At 37.8% G+C, this 22,560-nt stretch overlaps 1 protein-coding gene across 8 annotated transcripts in view; it reads right to left on the reverse strand.

Moving 5' to 3' along the window:
- Window positions 1-22,560, reverse strand: part of C2CD3 (C2 domain containing 3 centriole elongation regulator) — a 142,084-nt gene that overhangs the window by 63,935 nt on the left and 55,589 nt on the right. For 5 of the 8 annotated variants that reach the window (XR_012488375.1, XM_074304051.1, XM_074304050.1 and 2 more), the window contains 6 exons: window positions 18,998-19,483; window positions 17,980-18,131; window positions 11,765-12,008; window positions 9,442-9,625; window positions 8,426-8,609; window positions 2,556-2,728 (listed from right to left, as the gene is read on the reverse strand). Coding sequence is in view for 6 of the 8 variants with exons in the window: in XM_074304051.1 (XP_074160152.1) it covers window positions 2,556-2,728; window positions 8,426-8,609; window positions 9,442-9,625; window positions 11,765-12,008; window positions 17,980-18,131; window positions 18,998-19,483 (1,423 nt within the window). In the remaining 2 variants the exon portion in view is untranslated. The remainder of the gene's footprint in view (window positions 1-2,555; window positions 2,729-8,425; window positions 8,610-9,441; window positions 9,626-11,764; window positions 12,009-17,979; window positions 18,132-18,997; window positions 19,484-22,560) is intronic. The other 3 variants (XR_012488376.1, XM_074304048.1, XM_074304047.1) reach the window with 2 other exon arrangements.

Below are 22,560 nucleotides of genomic sequence, written 5' to 3' on the forward strand. Positions count from 1 at the left end.
AGGTGGCACAGTGGATAGAGCACCAACCCTGAAGTCAGAAAGACCTGAATTCAAATCTGGTCTCAGACACGTAACACTTTCTAGCTGTGGGACCTTGGGCAAGTCACTTAAACCCAACTGCCTCGGCCAAAAAAAAAAAAAAAAATCCTGAAACAAGAAAACTAAAAGCTAGTAAAATTAAGCAGGAGGAAGCTGCTTAAAAATCTTGCAGAGAGGAAAAAAAACTTGCTCAAAAATATTTAACTTAATATTTCATTAAATTGTGACTTTGTCAGCTAGATGACTTAAGAGCAACAGAAAGGGATGGGGACCTGATGGAGGGCAGAATCAGGACCCCAAATCATAACAATGGATTGTCAAAGATGACATTTAATACAGAGAAATGCTAAGTGTGACATTGAGGTGCATATATTTAGTTGCATAAGTATAAGATATAATTTAATTCAATAAATACTATTAGGTATGTATTAAATTTAAGGAACTGGAATTAAAACTGGAACACAAAGATGAAAACCACACATAAGCCTTGCTTCTCAAGAAGCTTATAATCTATAAAAGGGATACATGTACAGTAACAAGTATAACAAAGGATAAAGCATAATGGAGACATGAGATCTGGAAAAAAGTATGCAATGCAAATTGGAGGAGAAAAAATATAGTTTAGTTTGGGGACTCTACTGTGTATTATTGGGGCAGGCTTCAGTAAAAGGTGGCCTTTGAACTGAATCTTTGAGGAAAGAACATAAAAAGATGAAAATGAAGACAGTGCCAATACAGGTATGTGGGAACAGAATGAGTGAATGTACTGATGTGGTGGATATCATGTCATTTTGGAAAGTAAATAGTACATTTTGCCAGGATCTCAGAAGAATATATGTCTGGGAATAAGGTAAACTAATGTTGGGGAAAGTAGGTAGTTTGAAACCAGATTTTAAATGCTATTTTTCACTTTCTTTTTTTAATTTCTTTTTCTTTTATTTGAGTGTTCTTGTACAAAATGTTTTAGACAATTCCAAATATATAACTCGTATCTGAATGCTTAGTTTCAGGGAGAGGGGAATAATTTTAAATGGTGTAAAATTTTAAATAAAATAAAAATGTTTAAAAATTAAAAATAAAAAATGCTGCAGAAAGGTCCAAGTCTAGCCAAGATTCCACTGGTCTAAAGGGCTCTCATGAGGTAGTGAAGTGGCTAGAACCCTAAACTTGGGAGCCAGGAAGATAAGAGTTCAAATAGAGCCTCAGACACTTATTGTGCACCAAGCAAATTACTTAATTTTTGTCTGACTCAGTTTCCTCATCAGTAAAATGGGAAGTGTCTATCTCTTATTTATCTTGCTAGAATAAAATGAGATAATAATGATGAGGGGGTCCCGAAACTCTAAAGCTCTTTGAAAGAGAAATTCTCCTTGAACCCTGCCTCTGTGGGACCCTGCCCCAGGGAATCAGATAAAGTGGTTTATCTAGGTGGGGCTATTTGAGTCCAGAGCTGGAGAATTTCAACCCTATTTAATTAAAGAAAGACTCATTGAATTCTATTCAATTCCAGCTCAAACTCCACCCACCAGCCCTTATCAGGAGCAAGCACAGCTTGTAGCCAAGATTTCTATTGTAAAAAGTGCCAATTTTAAACTCAGTCCTTGCAGAGGACCTAATATGCTATGCCAAGGAAACCTCTGCCCACCGAAATAATATTCTCTTTCAGCATTACCCTCTCTTTATCTCCTTCACCTATTTCCCTAACAAGACTTTATATCTTTCTGTCAGACTTTCCCTCTAAGAAATTCAGTCTTTCTATTCATGCATAGCAAAGGCTGACATCTCAATGCCAACAATAAACTTCTTTTTATCAGTCTAGCTTTTTGGATTCATAAATTCCTTTAAGAAGGACCTCTGTACAGCCAGAAAGGGGGTTCCCACAACTCCCTACCTTGCGCCAATCCTAAGGGGATTTAGGGAAGCCAAACCTCTTCATGTGGTTCCTTGAAACCTGATCCTGCCACTAAACCTCATCATTTAACTCCCTGATCACCAGGAACACTAATGTCATCATTTTGGTTTCCAGAATCTAATCTCATCAACAGCACTAAATAAATCCTATCTACTACTATTATCATATAAACAAAAGCTCAAATATGTTTTTGCTTGGCTTCCAAAGGCAGAACCAGAAGCAAAGAGGTATGTCATAAAAATGGCATCTCTGCTTGACTTAATGAAAACCTTCCTGAAAATCATAGCTATCTGAAAATATAATGGGCAGTTTTGAGAAGTAGTGAACTCCTTTAATGGCTAAAGTAGTTCAGACTGAGAAAAGCCATTTATTATATGCTAAGAAGGTAACTAATGATTTGGGAAGAGCTAGACTAGTTCTTATAAGTTCCTTTCAACTAGGAAATCTTGATATCTTAATAGAAGCTTATTAAAATAGCAATAAACTTAAATCAGATAAACTGAAAACTACACTGAGAAGTGTCAGGGTTTTTTAAAAAAGTGAAAGAAAACCAAATACTACCTTAGAAAGGAAATATAAAGCTTTTTGTGGTGATCGTTTTTACCTGCTGTCTGGGCCTGGAATTCATTCTTATTCTCTGATCTCGGAAATAAAGGTAGGTTAAAGGTCTGTAGTTCCACATTGTCATGATGCTGCATTGTCACCAGGGCACACAGCCGGGATAATGGCAGTGAGCCTCTGGCAACCATTTGTTCCCTGACATTGGGGTAGTAGTACCTGCAAATAAATAAATGTAGAACTTTACCCAGAAGAAATGTCAATGAATCACTTTGATTATCTAAGCTTAGTTAATATTTAAATCTATTAAAACAACAAATATCACTGTCTATCTGTAGTCTCAAGCCTTCTAATCAATCAATATCCAAAGAGAATGAATGACTTTGTTGTCATTCTTTTTTTGTGTGTGTGGGCAATCAGGGTTAAGTGACTTGCCTGGGGTCATGCAGTTCATGAGTATTTGTGGCTAAATTTGAACACAAATCCTCCTGACTTCAGGGCCAGTGCCCTATCCACTGTGCCACCTATCTGTCCCAGTTGTCACTCTTCTGAACAAAATTGTTTCCCAGTACATTAAAAAAGTATAAATTTCTGCCTGCCAAAATTACCATTGACCTTTTTATCTCAATATGCCTTCCTTCCTTTTCCAAAGTTTCTTCTTTTTTTTTTTTTTTTGGTCTTAGTAAAATTGGACTACTCCCCTTCTGTTCTTGCCCACCCCTTTCCTATGTTAATACTTTATTATTCATAATGCCACAAAGGGATACTGCACACAGAAAGGATTAATGTTTTTTAAGCATTTACTGCAATTATTATTGATCATACAAGGTTTAAGAATCTTCTTGGAACTCGACAAAGTAATTCAATAAGACAAATAAGTATATAAGTATATTCTCTATAGTAATACAACAAATAGATGACTGAATTACTGAATTAACTAGGAAAACATGAACAATTTAAAACTTCAACAAATATTTTTTGAGTATAATAAATGCACAAAGGATATATATATTACAATTTACAAAAATGCTAGAGATATAAAGATTAAAACAGACATAGTCCTTGACCTCAAGAATTTATTGTATTAAAAAAAAAAAAAAAAAAGAGAGAGAGATATCATAGATACAAATTACTAACATGATCCAGAACAGGGTTCTCCATTGGGTTCCATGAATTTGTTTTGCAAATATTTTGATAAACTATATTGTAATATAATTGGTTTTGATGGGGGAAACCCTGAAGCATTCCCCCCAAAGTCAGAGGACAGATTCAGGGTTCCCCCCATCATTTTCTTTTGTAATCCTATATATTTTCTTTTATGCTTAAAAACTTTTTTTTTTTTTTTTTTTTTTTTGAGAAGGAGTTCATAAATTTTACCAGATTAACAAAGAGATCCAAGACACAAAAAAGAAAAGTAAGGTCTCAAATTGTGGTAAGTTATATTACAAATGTACCATGTGAGAGAACATAAAGCTGTTTGTTCCCAGAATGTAGCAATAAGAAACTGAAATTATTTGTTTATAGATTTGCAACTGTTAAAGTTTAGCATCAGAGTGTCCTTGAAATTGTGTGATAACCTATCTTGTTAATACCACAAGTGTGTTTAAGTTTGCTTCTTTAAGATAAAAAATTCTGTTGTGATCTGTAACAATTTAAAGATAAATGCTAAGCTAAAAATGACTGCCTATGTTATTCTGGAGTATGCATAAAAGCTACCTTGAGATGATATCTGTTATTTAGAGCTCTGACTACATAATGCCATCATAGTGATTTAGGATACCACTGTTTTTGAATGACAATATACCTAGTATGTTATTCCAGTGGCTCAGATTCTAATATGCAATATAAACTGATACTGAAGGGGGTTGGGATCCCTTTAAGAAATAGTATTTCCTATTGATTTGTGATTCCTTTCAGATTCCCAGATTCCCTCTTGGCTGAGGCATATCCTCCCCAGACAAGTTGTCTTTCCAGGATACCAGACATTCAATTACAAATCCTGGTCAAAAGCATCCCTTTGAATTCCAATAGGAGATCTGGGCTTGTCCCAGCCCCCCACTGGTTCTGATTTGCTTGGGCTTCCCAATCCCTCCAAGACACTCAATAAAATAGCTTCCATCAACTAAGGTCTTTTGCAGATGGACCTCGGTGGCTCACTCAGCTGCCAGGACTTTCTGTCCACTGAGAACTACATTCTCAGTGCAAAACTCCATTTTCCATAGATCTGCCACTATAGAAGCCAGTCTCTGGTTAAACTGATTTCTATCTAACTTTTACTTTGCAACTAATATTTGGGAATGAGTGAATTCTTTCATTCCTAGAACCTGCAGCTGATTTAATGGGGATTCTTAATAACTTTCTTATAGCCACTAAACTCTAGACCACCAAGAATCTCGACCACTCTAAACCTCATCAATATGAATCAGACTAAAGGAAAATGAAAAATACTGGAGAGGTTGTAGAAAAACTAGATACATTAATGCACTGCTACTACTGATAAAGCCATGAACTGGCTCAGCAATTCAGGAAGGCAATTTAGAATTATGCTCCAAAAATCATTAAACTGGGTCTTTGACCTAGTGTTGCCACTACTGGATCTATACCCCCAAATAAATCAAAGGAAGAGGAAAAGGACCCACATGTACAAAAATATTTACAGAAGCTCTTTTTTGGGGGGATAAAGAATTGGAAACTGAAGGAGTACTCATCAAATGAGGAATGCCTGAACAAGTTGTGGAATGTAATAGAGTAAACTTTACAAGTCATAGTCTATAAATTGGTTTTAAGTTAATAATCCTCAACAATGGGTTTTGATCAGACAATCACAAAATTAGGTTTTAGTTCAGTGTCTTTTGTGGCTTGTTGCATGATCTTGATAAGTCACATGTCATTTTGTACCTAGCCTTAGCTTGCTCTTTTGCTAAACGAAGAAGTTGAACTGACTGTGCTTTAATGCTCATTTCTACTCTAACATTCTCATTCTATGGTCCCTTCTAACGCTTAATAAGAATTATTCTAATTTCCTTATTAAGGTTAATGTTGTATGTTCTAAAGTTCTTTTCATATCTATTGGTCCAAGATATCAGGAGTAAATATTTCCTTAACTCAAGGAAAAACATGACATCCACAATTTTGAATAACAAAGTCTGTACCACAGCAAGCCTCTATAGGCAATGAAGAAAGTATTTGTTAACATTGCATTATGGGTCCTTAAGATGCTAAAAGATAAACTATTCTAAGAAAATATTTACAAACAATTTAGAGTTATAAGACACTTATTGAGTGGTTACTCAATGCAAAACCAACTTGAAAAAAGCCTTAAAGTGGTTCTCCAAATCCTATCTGAATATATCTATTGATATGAAGCTCTTATTACCCATGAAGCAATTCCCGAAAGCTCTGTTAAGTCTATTGGAATGAAATCGTGGAGATAGTTTCACTCTCTACTTATATTGCCAGTACTGAGCACAGTGCATCACACATAATAGATATTTAATAAATGCATTCTGATTGTTTTAGAAATATGTTGCTAATTTGGAACTATGCCCAAAAAGTTATCAAACTGTGCATACCCTTTGACCCAGCATTGCTGCTATTGGGCTTATATCCCAAAGAAATACTAAAGAGCAGAAAGGGACCTGTATGTGCCAAAATGTTTGTGGCAGCTCTTTTTGTTGTAGCTAGAAACTGGAAGATGAATGGATGTCCATCAATTGGAGAATGGTTGGGTAAATTATGTATATGAAGGTTATGGAATATTATTGCTCTGTAAGAAATGACCAGCAGGAGGAATACAGAGAGGCTTGGAGAGATTAAAATCAACTGATGCTGAGTGAAATGAATAGAACCAGAAGATCTTTGTACACTTCAATGCTGTATGAAGATGTATTCTGATGGAAGTGGAAATCTTCAACATAAAGATCATCCAACTCACTTCCAATTGATCAATGATGGACAGAAATAACTACACCCAGAGAAGGAACACTGGGAAGTGAATGTAAATTGGTAGCACTACTGTCTATCTACCCAGGTTACTTATACCTTCGGAATCTAATACTTAATGTGCAACAAGAAAATGGTATTTACACACATATATTGTATCTAGGTTATATTGTAACACATGTAAAATGTATGGGATTGCCTGTCATGGGGGGGGGAGGGAGTGGAAGGAGGGAGGGGATAATTTGGAAAAATGAATACAAGGGATATTATAAAAAAAATTACTCATGCATATATACTGTGGAAAAAAAATTCTAAATAAAAAAAAAAGAAAAGAAATATGTTGCTAGCTTAATATGAGTTAGTTATGGACAAACTTTAGAAAGTATAAAGCATTTTAGAAATATAAGGTCTTTAAAAACTTAGTTATTGTTTCTATCATGTACTTATTATAATCAACTTTATTAGTATGTGAATGTATAAATGTATCCTCACCTATGAGGAAAAAGATGGCATTATTCATCTTTGCCTACCTTTTGTAATAATTACTCTTCAAAACAGAATTTTCTCTAAGAAGAAGATATTCAAACTGTCTGAAGACCTCTAATAAAGGGGGAAATCCACTTTGTCTAATGTCAATTTATTCCAAAATCTGCCAATTTTCATTCATTGCTACCAGTTCTCCACTCTGGAACCAAAAACTATTCTTATAAAATTTTTTTTATAAGTCTTTTTTTCTTCAGGCGAAATATTCCAGTTTCTTCAAGTTATCCTTAAAAAACAGGATTGTTTTTGTTGTTTTTTTTCCTCTATCTACTCACTTCATGCCTAGATAACTACAATAGCCTTCTGATGGCACCTCCTGCCTCAAGTCTCTCCCCACTTCCATTTATTTTCCACTTACCTACTTAAATGATTTCCTTAAAACAAAAGCTTATATATGCCATCCCTCCATTCAATAAACTTCCATGGTTCCCTATAATTTCCAAGAGCAAATACAAAATTTTTTGTTTGGCACTAAATCTGTTGGGCTTCATTATCTAGCTCCCTCGCATTTTTCCAGTTTTCTTATACTTTAGTCCCCAATATATACTCTTTAATTGAGGGACACTGGCTTCTGGCTGCTCCATGAACAAGAATTCATTTCTTGGTTCCAAGTATTTTCTCTGGCTGTCCCTCTGGAATGAAGGCTCTGTCTCTTCTACTACAACTACTAGCCTAACTACTAAGTTTCAACTAAAATCCCACCTCCTATAGAAAGCCTCAACTCTTTTTAATTCTGTTGGCTTTTTATCCTGTATATAGCTTATTATGTATAAATGTGTTTCATATTGTTTCATTCCCCACAGACTGTCATTTCTCTCTTTTTGTATCCCTCCAAACCTTCATACCTCAGTAGATGCTCCTCTTAAATTACTGCTATGGCTGAAAATTTTATCCTGTGACATCAACTCTATTATGAGAAGCCTCACCATATTTCGCTAACAAGGTTGGTTACCTGAAAGATACATATTCTTTCACTATCTAAAGCTCTTCCATTTTGATAGGATGTCAACTTAGGCTATATTGGTACAATCTTTGAAAAAAAGGCACTTTCAGAACAGAAATAATAACTGGAGGGGAACTTTTGTTTGAAATCTTGAAATCTATAACCATAACATCCTATGTAAATGTGGAATGATGATGATAAGGATGATTTTTATTCTTTTCTAAGAATTCTCAGGTGTCCTTCCAGGAACAAGAAAACACATCTATGTAACTATAGTGATATAATGGAAAGAATGCTGATCTTGAAATCATAATAGATCTGAGTTCAGATCACATCTCTGTCACTTACAAGATTTGTGACCTATGAGCAAATCATTTAGTCCCACTTGAGTAACAGTTTCCTCTTCTGTAAAATGGGATTAAAACAAAGTAATCACCAATGAGATTGTTGTGAGGCATGATATGAAGGGGAATTATTATTATTATTACCTGCACCAGATTTCAAACTGGATTCCTCCTCCAGGCACCAACCCGCACGCTGAAAAGGCACTAAGCAAGAGTCTCTGTAATGGAACTTCCGGTGGAAGCAAGAGAGAATGAAGATATTTGTGGTTGAAGATGGGGTCAGGGACACATAGTGTGGTTGCTGAACGAAAAGGCTTTAGAGTGATTTCTGTGGAAAAGAAGAGCAATTCAATGTGATATAGTTCAATAACTTTTGGGAATACTAAATACATGCTAGCTCTGGGCCAGGTCCTACAGGGAGGCAGACAATGAATCATAGGTAGTAACTTGAGTCACATCACTGCACCTCTGTGAGTCTTAAATTCTTCCTCTGTAAAATGAGGAGACTTTATAAGGTCCCTCTCTACATTAATGTTCTAAATTTTTAACATCTCTTCCAAGTCTGACATTTCTTTACTTTATGTTCCTACAAATCTAACATTCTATGGCAAGCTATAAAAGACATTAAATTATATATTTGACATGGCAAACAAACATATCTGGAGCTCCAAAGAAGATAAGTAAAAGCCATCACTTGGATTCACTCTATCTAAATTTATCATGCAAGCCATTGGAACTGAAGGACATCTCTCTCCTTCTAATAGAACATCTACATTTGAATGTAAAAAATTGTCACTTTTGTCACTAAAGGAGTGAAAATAAGGATATAAAAATTTATTCGAAAGTTGGATGCAAGGCCCTAAAACAGTAAGCAAATCTCAGTAATGAAAATTCAACTGCTATCTCTTCCAAAAAACCAACAGTCATTTTCTCTAAACTCCAGCATTTTGGAAATTATCATATCTAAGTCAGGACATTTATAACATCCTATATTATTGAATATTTGTCTTATTCCAGAGGGCAGAGACCCCTTTTTTTGTATCTTTGTAACCCTGACTTACCTTCACCTTCAGCCTCCATCCAACAGCATGGAGGTATTTATACAAAGACATTTAAACTGAAGAATGAATGAGGAAAAATTTATGATATGTTACACCTACCACTTTGAGGTAATTTAGTTCTTTTTAATGTACCGTCTTTTGAGTCTTGAACAGGAAAGCAGTATTGGACATAACAGTCTGCTTCTCCCCAAACTGTAGACTGGAGTGGGATGAGTCCTTTAACTTTTTCCACATGGATCTCAAATTGGTGCTCTATCAGTCCATCTCCCTGACCATCTCTCTGCTAAGGAGAAACAGAAACATTCAATAGGAACTTAACCATTTACTTTTTTCCAGTGCTGCAGAACCATAGATTGATAACACATGAAGAAAAAAAAGATAACTGACAGAAAAAAAAAAAAAAAGGAATTTTATTTTTTATGCTAAGACATATTTTGAGGAATGGAAGTAAAGTGCCTTGTTAAGTGCCTATGTAATTTCTGGAGGAAAGATGACTGTAAAACCTATGGTGACTGGTAGATTCATGATGTTTGCTTTCCAAGCCTTGGAAAGTCAGCCAAAGTGCTGGAGAGGATGTGGGGATGAAAAAAAGGAAAGAACCTTGCCAGGATCTGGCCAAGATTTATGCTGGACAACAATTAACATAACCTTGTAAAAAATTATATTAGAAAATTTATTAAAATGTGTTGAGGTATAAATACTTAGTTGCCAAACCCATCCTTCAAGTAATTCAAATGCCACTTTACTTTCCCTTTTGTGAAACACGATAATGCTTTGTAAGCATGATTTTATGTATACTTAAGCAATTCTTGCATCATATATACTTGTGTCCTTCCTTAGCTAGAGCCTATTCTAGAATCTAAAATCATTGAGTAGGGCCTATGTCTCCATTTGTAAGGGAATTATTGAATTGGGGCATGATTTAAACTGTGTGACTTTAAGATTTTGACCAAGATTCTGTGATTCTAGCATGTAAAATAATACATTAAGATAACATAATATCCCAATAAAGCAAAAGGAATCCTGCCTTTAGGTTTTCACAAGCTGGAGTATGTGTCCTTTTAGTAATCAGAAAGGGGGTTAAGCATTATCCAATAACATCTGCAGTATTTGTTACATAAATTCGAAGCATTTGGAGTGCTAAAGTTCCATTCAAAGTCACAAGAGAAAAACAATAATGATCTAATTCACTGATCACAGCTTGGGAGATGTTGAGTGTCAGCTTTGTGCTTCAACTTGGGAAACAGAAAGCAGAGCAGACTTTGGTATCTGCCAACTTGAGTTTTCATCCCAGCTTTACTACTGACTTAAACTTCACTTCTGCTAATCCCTTAATTATTCTGATTTTTGGTTTTCTCAGCTATAAAAACTAACTTATCTCACTGGGTAAGTATGAGGTTAAAATAAGGTAACAAAGAAAGTCTTATGTAGACTGATATAGAAATGAAAGTGATTAAATAAGAGGATAGAGAATTTAGGGGGACAATTTTTTTTTACCTGATTTCCCTCACAGTACTAATTATGAAGATCAAAGGAGATAATGGATGTGAAACTTCTTAAAAATTATAAAATGCCACAGAAGTATTTTGACTTAGATATCAGAAAGGAAGCAACACTGAATTTTGATTTATGACAACTGGGTTTAGAATTTGGCTTATAAATCACTGTCTTTGAGCCTTGGTTTTCCATCAAATAGGAGTGACAATCTTTGAACAAGCTGTAGCACCAGATTGTGGTGAACTGCTCCCTTCTTCCTCCTTAACACACTTTGTTAGACTTAATATGGAAATGAAAAGATTAATTTTTATTATTATTTGGAAGGGTCTGAAGAGGAAGCACTGTGCAATCAGGAAATATTAAGACCTTGAAGCCTGAGATTCCCCAAATGGGTTTTTCTATGACCAGCAGCGACCTCTGTGAGCTCAGGTCACATTGAGATCGCATCATCAACAGAAGGCATCTCCTTCTCTGGCTGTGCATGTGACCTCATAGACCCTATATAAGCCTTGGGGACCAGGAAGTAGGTGGAGTTTACTAGGAGTGAGCAGGAGGTAAGCTAGGGCAGGATGTGAACAAGTGCAATAAAGACCTTGAGCTTGCATGCAACTGTCCTCAAGTGCTCTGTTAAATGTTAGAACCACCACTCAGTGAGGCGGTGGCCAGAGATCTCTGAAGACCTCTGACTGAGGTAATATAGGTAAAGAACCACTGTGCAAGGCAGTGGCCAGAGATTTTCTGAAGGCATGGGAATTAGGTGACTGGTAACCAGAGCAATTAGTGAGAGGAGCGACAATTACTTTACAGTTATTATTCCAGGATTCATGTTTACCAAAGTGGGCTTTAGTTTGAAATAGTATTGAAAAGCGGGGATTATGATCCTCATTCACTGTTTAACTTCCACATTAAAGTACTTGGATACTACCATAACAAGAGATGGAGGTGGCTGGTCCAGAAAATGAGGTGGCCTGGTGCTGTAGGAAGATAGGGGTCCATCTTCATTCTTCAACCTTTGCAGGGCTGTTATCTGATTAGCACTGCCCATAGCTAAAAACACCCGAAGGCTTCCATTTTGATGTCCTGTGAATACATCTATCACAGGTGTGTAGCTGTCAACTGCAACCACTGGGTACTGAGCTTCAAGGAGTAGGTGAGAAATCTTGGGGTCTCTGAAGAAGGTAGAAAATTTGAGTTAGCTTACAGTGATCATTAATCATTGTTTTCTCTAGGATATATAATTGTCATAGTTCTTACTTATTCTCTATGGTTTGACAAGAAAGAATACCTATTTTTGTGGAAGTAACTATCTTTTTTTTTTTTTTTTGCTGGGGCAATTGGGATTAAGTGACTTGCCCAGGGTCACATAGCCAGGAAGTGTTAAGTGTCTGAGGTCAGATTTGAACTCAGTTCTTCCTGACTTCAGAGCTGATACTCTATTATACCAACTAGTTAGATCAAAGTAACTCTCTTTTAAGAAACAGATGCTCCCACCAGCCACTAATCTTCCCACCAGAGACAGCTAGAAGCACCCAGAGGAGATAGCTCTGGTACTCAGCAACAGAACTGATAAGGGTTGGGGTCCCTTTAAGATTCCTTTCTAATTGCCCAACCTATGACTGACCTTGATTCACAAATCCTGGTCAAAGGCACCCTTTGAATATCCGGGCCCAGCCCCCACCCTCCCATAACTTTTACCTGGCTCTTAAAGGAGCCAAGACTTCCAGCGCTCTCAGAGAACTAGCTTGTCCCATATCTTTTAAAATGGGACTCGGTTTCCTGACCATGCTCGCTAGGTTGGATAAAGGATTTTAAAACTGCCCATTTTCTTTCTAAGCCTCAGGGCATACTTACCTGCTTTCTAAAGCCTAGATAGAATTTAAACTAGATGTTCAAGCCGTTCTCTGTCTCAGCTCCTAGCACACACTATTTCTCTCAATTGGATGCCCCCTTCCAACAGTTAAAAGATGCCATTTCTAATTCTGATCCTGGCCAAGCTAGAGCTTCAGAGAGGACATCTTTGTAATTTGGGTTAAGGAACAAAATTCTGAATCCAGGCAAATTAATTGTTAAGAGAATGAAAATAATTTCTTTTATCTTTCTCTCATCCTGACTGCAGCGGGAGGAGAATTAAAAAGAAATTGAAACTATTTAAATGCTCCTTAACTACTTTAATTTGGCACCTTAGAATCTTTCTGTTCTGGTGTACAACAGTTTTTTTTTTTTACTGCCTCAGTTTCCTTAAACTGTCTCTTTCTTGCCTGAACTTCTCTGGCTTCAGTCCAGGAAGGCAGGAATTAGAAGAATAGATTCTCCCTCAAACTGCCTTTTAGAAAATGGCTACATTAACACCTGAATTCTATATGTAGAGTTCTAATCTTTCTCTCTAATCACCCAACCCCCAATTGCTTCAGGAGTCAATTGTCTCCAATTAGGGTCTGACCTTTCTAAACACCCCAAACGCCCCCACACCCTAATCACTAGAAGAAGGGTGGGGGTAGGGTCTTTTGGCTTCGGACTCACTATTCTCTGCATTAATGCTAGCTACCTTCCCCTGCCTCTTCTAATAGAGTAGGGAGGGGTCACGTGGGATTTCTCTTCTGCAGAAAAGGGTCTGAGTGAGATAGGCCGGCTTGCAAATTATTTTTTATTTTTTTTTAAGACTCGTTAAAACTGAGGACTTGTATAAAACTGTTTGACTATTGTTCTGTATGAGAAAAACTTTTAACTATTGCTGTATAAACCTGTTTAACTATTGCTGCATAAAACTCTTTTGACTATTGCTGTTCCAGGAAATTTACTAGTCTGTTATGTATAATCTGATAATTTCTGTAAAGGGGGGGGGGGGGAAGGAAACAGATTTCAGCTGGTCAGGAAATTGGGAAAAACTGATGTCTTATTTCAGTTCAGGCCGAATTGGAAACAGTCTTTGGGATTATCCTTTAGAAATAACCAAAATCAGACACCTGTCCTGGGACTGGTAGTCTCTCTGATCTGTTTCTCCACCCCTGTTACCCCAGTTCCTTAATTAGTATTTCAGCATTTAGAGATCAGAACTCTAATGGTTGGGGTGGTCCGTCTTGGTCTAATTGCATAATTTACTCATAAGTGTGTGTGTGTGTGTGTGTGTGTGTGTGTGTGTGTGTGTGTGTGTGTGTGTGTGTGTGTGTGTGTGTGTGTGTGTGTGTGTGTGTGAGGAGAGAGAGAGAGAGAGAGAGAGAGAGAGAGAGAGAGAGAAGGGGGGGGGAGAGGGAGAGAATGAAGCTCTCAAACTACATTTTTTGTCTCTCTCTCGGAGCCCCTGACAGACTTGGGGTGCCTTCTTGGGCCAGCAGGACTGCCTTGAGCACTGCTACATAGCAGACGCAGAGTTAAATGCACAAATGACCACAGACCTAAATACTGTCCATCTCTGGCTGAGATGCCCCCCAACTGCAGAGATTCAAACAGGGAGGCGTGTGTCTCTCTGAATGAGGAGTGCTGTTCTATGCTAATAATTCTGGGGTTATTGGGGAGAAACTGATCCTTGCGTTTTCTAGTTTTAGTCTGGTTTATTTTATTGTCCTGCCTCAGTTTCCCTAATTATCCTGACTCAGTCCTGCCTCAGTTTCCCTGCCTCTTAGTTCTACAAAACCTCCCCCTGCCTCTTTATCAGAATACTTGATAAGATCTTATATTTCAGAATGCCTCTCCCATTCCAAGCTATGGGAATCTCTTATCAAGATGCTGGCTCCACTATGTCATCTCTTTAGAGACCTACTCCAATATTGCTCTTGCCTCTCCTCTATTTCAGTCTTCCAGTTTGTAAGGTAACCTTCCTCCCCCCTGCTTCCCCCCCCCCCCCCACTCTATCAGTGAGGTGGGACAGCTTAATTCCTGGGACTTGATTGACGCTGTCTGGAGCTCTAACTCAAGCCAAGCATTGCTCATTGAGACGTCATGGCACAGCTCTGGCGAAATAAGGTTTTTTGTTTTTTTTGTTTTTTGTTATTGTTGTTGTTGTATTTCTCTCTCTCTCTTAGGGATGCCTAAAGGGAATGAAAGCTATAGAGTTGGTCTGGTTACTACCTCTCAATAAACTCCACTGAACTAATCTCTCTCCACCCACCTTACCAGGGCTTCCCTGCTGTTAGGAAGCTAGCCCCTTTGAATCAAAAAGGTTGGGGAAAAAGAGCAATATTCAAACTTAGCCTGGGTTTTTGTGAATGCCATCCATACTTCAGTAAGATTTATTTCTAAAAGTTCAGCTGCTAACTTCTTGAATTCTCTTATGTGGAATTGGACATTCTATATATGATTATATTTGGATTGGGTATTTTAAAACAAACTGATTTGTATGAATAATTTGTATGAATATCATCTACTTGAATATGAACATATGGGGACAAATTCCTTATTGTTATCAATATAAGGTTATGATAAATATTTGTTTAGAATTTATGTTCTTGCATTTTTTCCCTCATGTAACTGATTTTAACATCAGAGCAATAGTCAATAGAAATTGTTAATGCAATTCAATTATGTCATACCTTGCTGTTTCTAGCCTAATTATATGTAATCATTGTATCCTAAATGCTTGGGCAAATAAGCATTTAGCCTGGTCATCTGTCTGCTACTGGACAACTAATAGAGATCTGTAAGACCAAAACTGATTTCTAACACCTGTTGGTTTCCTTTATCTCGTTAACCTGAGACTCTCAGTTTTCTTCTCAGGGCAATTCCTGCCTCCAGACACTCAGAGAGAAGCAGTGATGCTCTTTTAATGCAAATCTCTTCTAGACTTAAGCCTTAGAAGACCCCAGTCTCTGCCCTGAATCTGAGCAGGAGGAACTGCCTTCTCACCACCACAGAACACTACAAAGGTTGAACTGGCCCCCAGCCTCCTGCTCCCTGGTAGGAATTTGAGGTCTGGCCCTGTTTCCCTTTTATCTCAGGACAGCCCGAACACCCCAGGGGCCGGTAAGCTGGGTAGGCTATGCTGATATTTTCACCCTTCCTCCATAAAGAGTGGGGAAACTAGGAAGGAAAAGATTCAGGATCTTTGCTTATTGAATAACTCTCTTCAAGAAAAACAGCAGTTTTTTCAACATTTCCAAGAGCTTAAACTGCATTCTTATCTTGATCTGCAGCTCTGACAACTGGTGATATACCCATCCCTAGACCCTGCCTCACAAAAGAGCAGTGGTTCATTAAATCTACTAGGTATCAAGGCCTCTTGCCTCCCCTGAAGACTCAGAAAAGCCCATACCCATTAATCCCAACCCCAAGAGAAATTAGCTTTCCTGGAAATTAAGGGTGAAAGAGCTAGGCTACAAATAATCTTTTCTTAGCATTTTCTTCTATTTCTCTTTGATAATTAAATGGGCTATCAGACAAGCAGCCCACAGAAGGGACCTGATGCATTTCTTGCTAAAGGCCTCATTCTCCTGAATGTCACCATCTCCAGCCTGGATGACACCCCACTTTTAATCTGTTCCCAAGATCTGTTTTCTCTAGGCTTCACACTTTGGATTCTAAGCTGGCGTTTCAGCCTGGAGAACATTGATTGGGGACAACTGACTAGGACACCTCGATGCCCTACTTCCATCCCCCACACCTCACACCTCACCACCTCTCTACCTTGTCAGCTCGAAGCAGTTAAAGAGGAAATCTATGCCCCTTTTCCCACATGCATCTGGAGGCGATGGTTTGAGGGGGGAACAAGATGAATGGACCCCCGCTACTCTGAAGATCTTTGGAGAAAATCTTCAACCTTTCCTTAAATGAAGGGCACTGCCCCAAATTTTCGTTTTTCTTAAATGAATTTAAGTCTCAACTGTTTAAGGGAGGAACTGATGAGGGTTGGGGTCCCTTTAAGATTCCTTTCTAATTGCCCAACCCATCACTGACCTTAATTCACAAATCCTGGTCAAAGGCACCCTTTGAATATCCGGGCCTAGCCCTCACCCTCAGCTCAGCTTCCCCCAGCCCTCACCTGATCTGAGCTAACTGAAAAGCACACCAGAACTTGGAACTGTCCACAATCTTTTGGGTATAAAAGGGCCAAGCCAGAGCCCTCATTGCAGGAGCCCTCCCAGCCAACACATGGTATCCTTCCAGCCATGTAGGGATCCCTGCCTGTCCAGTGACAACCTTTGGCCCTGGCGTCTTTATAATTTAACTTTACTTCCAAATTCCTACAATAAACCTTTTATTTATCAATCTGGGTTTTTGGGCCTGTAAATTCATTTTATAGGGGACACTGCGCCACATGGGATTATCTATGTGGTGAGAAATGGGGACCCCCTTTCCTTTCCCCTCATTAGTATCACTTGGGGGCAAGTCAATGAATTTATTTACATTTTTGTTGAAAATTATAAAATTTAGAATAAGAAGTCTTGTTATGGGATTTTGGGTCCTTCACTTTACAGAGGAGGGCACCAATGTCCTGGGAGATGAGAGACTTACTCAAGGTCATAAAGACACTAAGGGCCAGGGGCAGGATCTAAACTCCAGCCTTTTCTTTGTCTCAAATACATTTTTTTTTTTAATAGCTCCAACTTTTATAGTTGAGGTCTTATTTAAAATGTATCCTTAAGAAATAAAACGAACATTTTCATAAACAAAGAAAGGAAAAATAAGGCTCTGCACATGTCTCTTCTTGGCTGCAGCTGGCTCTTTGGTGTAAATCTAGAAGCAGCTTTCAAGATTGTCATTAGCACTTTTCCCCTTGGAGGCCTTCCATCCCCATCCCTACAATCTATAGAGGGGGAGGGGAACTGGGGCTGCCAGAGGAACATCAAGGCCGTCTCTAGATTCTGGGCTAGCTCCAAGTCTTAAGTTCTGGAGTTTTTTTAGTATTAGTTCTATACCTTGACAAAACTATCTCACAGAATCTGGGGCAAATCCTGGCTTTATGAGTGACTTTACCTCTGAATTTCAGTTTCTTTGTCTACAAATTGCTTGAAGGTATGCCAGATTAGTAACTGTAAGATGTCACATTAAAGAATATATCAATAAGAAAGGAAGAAGCTATTTTGGGGAAAAGAGTTGCTAGGTGAAAAATAACCTGATTTTGTTGTTCTTTGCAAATATCATTCCCACTGAGTTTGAGTCCCATGGAAAACAAAATAATTAAAAAAATTTTTAAAAGGGTTGAATTACTTGAATGATATATAAAACTGATGGAGAGGGAGCTTCACCAGTCCAAGCAGCTTATCTTGTCCTGGGCTTCGAACCTTGTTCCATGCCTCAATTACCATTACATTATTCTTGAGTCTTTCCAAGTATTTGGGGGTCAAAGAGACAGGTGTTACCTGGTGGAAAATGTGGTTAAGAATATATGAGAACAAAATATGCAGGAATTCAGTGCTTTATAGTAGAAAAAACATGAAGTCAGGAGCCCAACACAAAATTGGAGATTCAAAACCAAATTAAATGGTTCAGCATTCAAAATAATTGAAAATATTGTGTAACCTTATCTTTTCTGGCATTATTTCAAACTCTTCCTCCTTTTCCCATTTAATTAAACTGAGTGACCACAAGTCATAATTCAGAGAATGACAATGTAGTAGGTGGAAAGAAGGCTGGTGTTTGGCTTAGCCAGTCTTTTCAATACTTAGTTTGTCCTAAGACAACAGAAACAGATCCATTCTTCGGTATGAAGTTACAATATCTCCAGCTTGGAAAAACCAACTAGAACTTGTGCTGCATTGGGAGACTCTTTAAACACCAGGGTCATCTCTACATGACAATGTTGAGGGGTGAGACAACAGCAATAGGGGTCCCCAGGCACTGATGTTTTAGTCAAAATGGGTTTATTTTCACTGAAAAGCTCTATCTCTCAGTGGGCCTCTTCCTGATTAGGAAGATAGCAAAAATTGGGATAAAGAGTCTTGATTTTATTATTTATATAGCTTGGAGCTAGGGAACCATTGAGAAGCTAATTTCAAATCAATAAGGGTGGTGATAGTTTCCCAGACCAAAGTGATTCCCAGACCAGATAGAAGGGTAGGGATGTTCCCAGAGGCTGGAAGGGGTTGAAATCCAGGGTTTTTCCAACCCAGGCCCATCCCCCCCAAAGATCAGAGGGACACAGAATCCTATTACATCAATAGGTTATTGGAGGACTATAGTGGAAGCTGTACATAAATGGTTACTAAATGATGAATGAAGTGTTTACCTGGGTGAAGTTAAAGGTTGGCTGCGTTGTGCCCCATATGATAGCAGATCTTGTTACCTCCTCTGTACTAAAGAGTTTACAGTTTAAATATACGTTGCATGTTTGCTGCTTTTCAGATGTTCCAGTAATAAAGTCTTTTCCATCAGGCACCATCAACAAGACGTATAATAGCAGAGGTTTTTCTTCTATTGATTTGTCTATTGGGATTCTTGTGCTGTTGGAGGGTGACAAAGTCCTGGGCAGTGATGACTTCATCACAGTGGGATCTGGGCCCCATTGTCCTAAGTGTTGTTTTTGCTTTGAAGCATCTTCATTAACTTGAGTCCAGGCTTGAGGGTTTTTGTCATGTGTAGCACTTTGATTTGTTTCTGGGAACTGTTTTGCTGGACTTGTAACAACACACACTGGAGGCTGCTGGATAGCACTGAGTGACTTGGAATTTGTGCCACTCACACCTTTGTTATCAACTGCAAGCTGTACTGAGACCTGTAAGGCAGAGGGAGAGAATAAGTGGTCTCATCTAGGCCTAGGAGCAGTGACAGCATTGAGGGAATCTCATTCCATTGGAACTTCTGTCTTGGATTTCCTTGTAAAAGCTCACTCCTTGCAGAGGACCCAATATGCTAAGGAATCTCTCTCCCTGGCACAGCAGCAAACGCTGCTCGCTGGAATGATATTCTCTTTCAGCGTTACCTCTCTTTATCCTCACCTATTTCCCTAATGAGACTTTATACCTCTCTGTCAGGATCTCTCTACTAGAAACTTTACTTCTCTGCTAGGACTCCACTACTTTACTTCCTGTTGGGGCCTTGCTACTAAGGAATTCAGCCTTTCTATTCATGCATAGAAAAGGCTGACTTCCAAATGCCTATAATAAACTTTTTTTTTTATCAGTTTAGCTTTTCAGGTTCATAAATACCTTTGACCTTAGTTCAACTTCTCTAAAAAATATTCTTCAGCTGGTATGGCAGTCTTTTTCAATTATCTTGTACCTACATTGTGTTCTCTCAGTTGATTATAATAAGCAATGTAAGAGCTGACTACTTTTCCTTTTGTCACTGTATTCTCAACAACTGTGTATAGATGTTTAATAAATCCTTGCTGAACTAAATTGAATCACGGCTAAAAATTATGAATATGTTAGAATTAGGCTAAAAAATTAATTACAACAAAGTCCAGAAAGTTTAATTCTAAGCAGAAAATCCCTAACATTGGGCTCCTCACCCAGCTCTTGACCCTGATGAGCTGTGTGACTGAGTAAACACATTTTCCTGTGGGTGATATGCTACATATAGTTACATGTAAGAATCTCAGAGTACTCAAGTAAACAGGGGGCTCTTCTGGAGATGGTATGTGAAGCAGACTAAAGCCAGAATAAATCTGAGCTGAGGAAATATCTCCAATGGAATACCTTAGAATAACAAGATCTATTTGTAGAGCAAATGACTGTAGAATAACATGATACAGATTATCCTATGTGATTCTCACAAAAACAAAAATGTAAATATTATGCCCATTTGACAGATAAAGATCAAAGAATTTATCAGTAGCTTAGCCAAATCTTCTCTCTGGAAATTCAGGGCTCATCTCATCTCCCTACCACTTTAAGGAAGAAAATAAGTATTAATTAGGTGCCCATGTGTCAGGACTTGTGCTAAGTGCTTTTGAATATTATCTTATTGGATACATACAACTACTATGGGTGACAGGTGCTATTATGATCATCTCCATTTTACATTTGAGAAAATTGAGGCACAAAGAAGTTAAATTACTTCTTCAGGATCACATACTAGGAAGTATCAGAGGCCAAATTTGAACTTATTGACTTCTTGATCAACTTGTGCCAATTTGACTGCCTCTAAAAATCCTGATGCCATGTTCTAATAGGAAAAAATGCCTTAGACTCAAATAATCTATAACAAGAAAGAATTTCTACACTGTTTAACAATTCATGACTTATTAAGTGCTTATTCTAAGCCAGTATGTAATGTGGGCAGAATACAAAAACACAAATGAAGCATCTGTGCTTTTGAAGCAATTATATTTTCTTGTAATGTAGGGCAGAGAACAGAATATCTATGTAGGTTAATGAAATATAAATTTGAGAGGGAGAGAAAAGATTAAGATCTAGGGAGGACTGTCTCACTGGGGATCTCATTAATTCTTTTAAAATTCAGTTAATATGCTGATATAAGTTGATTCACAGATATAAATATTTAGTCCCTGGTCAATTTCCTAGGCTGCCGTCCTGCATCACAAACTGCCTTTGGGTTATCTAAAACTTAAATCCATAGGCATCTCAAAATAGAACTCATTATGTTCCCTGAAAACCTCCCCCTCTTTTGAATCTTTCAATCACTACTGATTACACTCTCAGTTGACCAGGTTCATAATCTCAAGGACTTAAGTCCTTGCTTATACTTATTCCACATATAAATCCATAGCCAAATCTTATTGCTTTGCGCCCTTCATAATAACTATATATCTTTTTTCCTTCACTCAGACAGCCTCTACCCTAATTCAGGTCCTCACCATACCATCTTATCTGGACTAATCTTCTAATAATGTATTCTTCTAATTTGTATTCTTCCCTCACATCTCTCTCCACTCTAATCCATCATCCAGGCAACTGCCAAAGGAATTTCCTAAAGTTAAAGTTTGCCCAGGACATCCTGAAAGGCCATACAGTAAGCTCTAGAGGCAAGATGGTTTAAGAAAACTCTGGGAAGACTTATATGAACTGATGTAAAATGAAGTGAGTCAAACTCAGAGAACACTGTACATGATAACAGCAATGATCAGCTATGAAAGACTTAGCTACTTTGAACACCTCCTTGACCCAAGACCCAAGGGAGCTGGAAAGATTATTTTGGCAGAGATCTAGAAGATGGATTGGAGAGAAAAGACATTAATGAAAAAAATTAATAAGATTATTATAATAGTTCAGATGGGAAATCATGACAGAATAGTCAGACTGTGGGTGGAGAGTAGAGATTGCAGGCATATTGTAGAGGTAGAACTGAAAGAAAATCAACAACCGACTAGATATGGCGGGAGGAAAGAAGGTAAAGAAGAAAAAAGTCAGTAATTACTCTGAGGTTATGAACTTAAGTAAATGGGAATATTGTTGAGCCCAGAACAGAAAGAGTTGAAAGTCTGGTGAAAGTATAGGATTAGGGGAAAAGATATGAATTCAAGTTTGGATATCTTCAATTAGAGAGACTGAGAGGATAACCATATGAAGACATCCCATAGATAGTTGGTAATTCAGGAATGAATTTAAAAGAAAGAAAAAATCTGAATTTTTTGGATTTAGGAATTATTATGTAAAAATTATAATTAAACCCAGAGAAGAAGATGAAATCACCAAAGAATAAAGTATATCAATTAACAAGCATTTCACAAGCACTTATTATGTGCCAAGCACTGTATTAAGACTGGGCATGCATGGGGCATCTAGGTGGTGCAGTAGACAGAGCACCAGCCCTGAAGTCAGGAGGACCTGAGTTCAAATTTGGCCTCAGACACTTAACACTTCCTATAGCTAGGTATATACAAAATAA

This window comes from Sminthopsis crassicaudata, chromosome 3, assembly GCF_048593235.1.
Source record: "Sminthopsis crassicaudata isolate SCR6 chromosome 3, ASM4859323v1, whole genome shotgun sequence".
Taxonomy (NCBI): domain Eukaryota; kingdom Metazoa; phylum Chordata; class Mammalia; order Dasyuromorphia; family Dasyuridae; genus Sminthopsis; species Sminthopsis crassicaudata.